General features: G+C 52.1%; 1 protein-coding gene across 12 annotated transcripts in view; it reads right to left on the minus strand.

Moving 5' to 3' along the window:
* Positions 1-3,046, minus strand: part of LOC104130499 (dystrobrevin beta) — a 138,067-nt gene that overhangs the window by 52,894 nt on the left and 82,127 nt on the right. For all 12 annotated transcript variants that reach the window (XM_035899127.1, XM_035899149.1, XM_035899163.1 and 9 more), the window contains one exon: positions 2,258-2,382. In XM_035899127.1, the coding sequence (XP_035755020.1) occupies positions 2,258-2,382 (125 nt within the window). The remainder of the gene's footprint in view (positions 1-2,257; positions 2,383-3,046) is intronic.

Here is a 3,046-nt window from a genome sequence, read left to right on the forward strand (position 1 = left end):
GAGCCCTGGCCCAGGCTGCCCAGGGGGGCTGTGGAGTCTCCTTCTCTGGAGATCTTCAACCCCCGCCTGGCCGCTGTCCTGTGTCCCCTGCTCTGGGTGAGCCTGCTTGAGCAGGGGGGTGGCACTGGGTGAGCTCCGGAGGGCCCTGCCAGCCCCGGCCATGCTGGGATTCTGGGATTCTGGGATGCGCTTCCCTGCTGGCACCTCCCATGGGTCATGCATTGAGGATACAGAGCACAGGAGCAAGCCGCCCGCTATTGCCTTCACCTTCCCTTGCCTAGCTGAGGACTGAAGCTTGTTTGATCCGTTAAATTAATGAGTGCCAGCAGAAGAAATCAGTTAATTCAAACTTGGTAATTGCCCGGCAGAAGGAAAACTTTGGCTCCTGGTCGTGACATGGGCGTCTGCAGCCGTCCTGCAGGTGCCACCGGGCACACCACCGCTCCTGTAACGACTTTCATACGCTGTACGTACGCCCTTACACATTCTTTTATTTCTTATACAAGTAGCACACTGTGAACTCATTTTCTCTCGTGAGTGTCAGTGCGTGTCAATGTGGAAGCAGCACCGAGACAGATCTAAAAAGAACAAAGTGACCGGATCACGATCTGATCTCATCGATTTGATCAAGACTGTAAGGGCAGAATTGTTTTCTCTGAGGCTGAGCATACAGAAACCCCAGGTTCAGAGCTCAGCGACAAGCTCCACGGCGCATCGTGGGGCCAGTTCTGTGGACAACGTTCAACCTTGTCCGCGTGGGCCTGATCAGCCGTTGGCTTGGGAGGACACGGACCTCGGCTCTGAACTGAACGGTGGCACAGACTTTTCTTTTTCTTTACATGAGTGCAGTTTCATGGAGAAAATCAGGACAATTCTATTCCATTAGACCAGATCAACTCCCCCCGCTGTGCAGGACAAGAGCAAGCATTGTAAAAGTCAGTTAACATTCGGTGATGCAAGAACTGGAAAACACAAGGATAGAGCTGAGCAGAGCTGGGTAAAGCTCAGAGCCGCGCCGCACGGAGTCCAGCACTGCCACTACTCCCCCGTGCTACGTTATGGGTCTCCTATGCTTTGTTCAAAGAGCCACACGAGAGTTCTACCACGCCTCCATAAGCTTTACGATTCCCACCTCTCCAGTACTGACAAGCAAGCCTCCGGCTTTCTCTTCACGATGACCACAACTGTTGAGAGGAGCATAGGGAAGAGCCAGCCAACCAACAAGACATGGCATGAGGAGAAGCCAAAGCAGCTCATCCTAATGCTGCACGGCCAGAGGCTGCACGACACATGGGTTTGGGTACCTCGGTTCTCCATTCAGCAACTGGGCCAGAGAAAGCAGCTCAAGAAGGATCTGGTGTTTACAACGTCAAGAGAAGACCAGACGAGCATCAGCTCCGCTTGCTCTCAGGATGGCAAATTACTCATGAAAACAGGAGCCTCCATTTGACACAAATTATCTCCCTTTGCTTTGCTCCCCTCCTCTCCTCTACAGCACATGCTTAGTTTAGACACATGGAAACACTGAGGCTTTGTCTCAAGACTCTGTAGGACATTAAGCCAGATTCACTTGGAGGCTTAGTTTCTTATACATGTACAGTAACAGAATTTGTTGGGGTTTTTCTGTCTCAGGTTTTACTTTTGATGTGAAAACTGGAGAATTGGGGAAGCAGATGGATTTCCAGTCTGTTCAAACCAACACCAGCACAACGGTATTTCATTAAAACTGTTCCATCGGTTGAACGGCAAGGTCAGAACGGAAGGGTAACGACAACGCCGTTGAGCAGAAAAACATGGCAAACCGCTCTGTGAGACAAACAAGGACGCAAAGCCAACGCTCCCAGGCAGCAGCAAGCTAAACCCCACCACTACTAATATCGGGCATCATTAACGTGCCAGGAAATATGGTTTAATAATTTTAATCTGCAACAAATGAGAAAACAGAGTCTGATCCAACACGGTGATGTGCAAAGGAAGGCTGACTGGCGCTCTGAAATGCCGACAGAGGCCAGCGGAACGTACAGGCAGGCCTGAGTCTGCCCCTCAACCCATCCCACACCCCCCTTCTTGCTGAGGGATATTCTCCATGGCCAACGTGCTCCCAGCCATTTGTCAGAGAAACACAACAGCGACAGCCCTGCACCTTCCTAAGGGTGAACCTAAGGGCTCCCTTCCGCCAGTCTGCGGCGCCGTCAAACGCAGCCACAGACACCCTGTGTCACCGATTTCCTGGAAGAAGGTTAAGGCAGGTACTCACACGATATGTGCGAGGTCGAGGGGCTCCTCCGGCTGCTCAGGAAACACGGGGCGCGGCGGCTCTCTGCTCGGTACGCAACCAAGCGATTTACTAATGGCGTGGCTCAGCTTCTTCGCAGGCGATTTCTGTTTTCGGAAAGAATGACAAAAACGAGTGGAGCATTAGGAAGGGCAGGGTGGAACGTGAAGTCAGAGAGCAGAGACGCATGAAACAGCGCACAGTGCTAAAATATTGGGAGACCCAGTTAGGTTACACCACACCTGAGAGGCTGTTACAGGCGCTACAGAGGTGACCAGGGTTGTGGGGTTTTTATTGAAGGATGAAAGTAGTTTAACAAAAGTAGCCTGGAGAAGAGAAGGCTGAGAGGGGATCTCATCACCACCTACAAATATCTCAAGGGTGGGGGTCACGAGGACGGAGCCAGACTCTTCCCAGTGGTGCCCAGCGCCAGGCCAAGGGGCCATGGGCACAACCTGAAGCAGAAGAGGTTCCAGTTGAACGGGAGGAAGAACTTGTTGACTGTGAGGGTTGAAAAGTAAGATGAAGAAAGGAACCAAGTGCCTGATGTTCCTATCAGGAATTGAACCAAAGGCAATCATATCCTGCTAGGGGATTTTTTATACTCACTCACAACCTCTCGGGAACATGGGTGCTGTATTTTGAGGGGAGGGCAGGGAAGAAGAAAGGACCCGGTGGACGAGCAGGTCCATAACCCCCTGTGGAGGCTCCCCCACTGCCAGCACTGCTCTCATTTCCATCTAGGGGGACCAGCAGAGAGCTGGCACTGTC

This window comes from Egretta garzetta, unplaced genomic scaffold (assembly GCF_000687185.1).
Source record: "Egretta garzetta isolate BGI_Z169 unplaced genomic scaffold, ASM68718v1 scaffold510, whole genome shotgun sequence".
NCBI classification, from domain to species: Eukaryota; Metazoa; Chordata; class Aves; order Pelecaniformes; family Ardeidae; genus Egretta; species Egretta garzetta.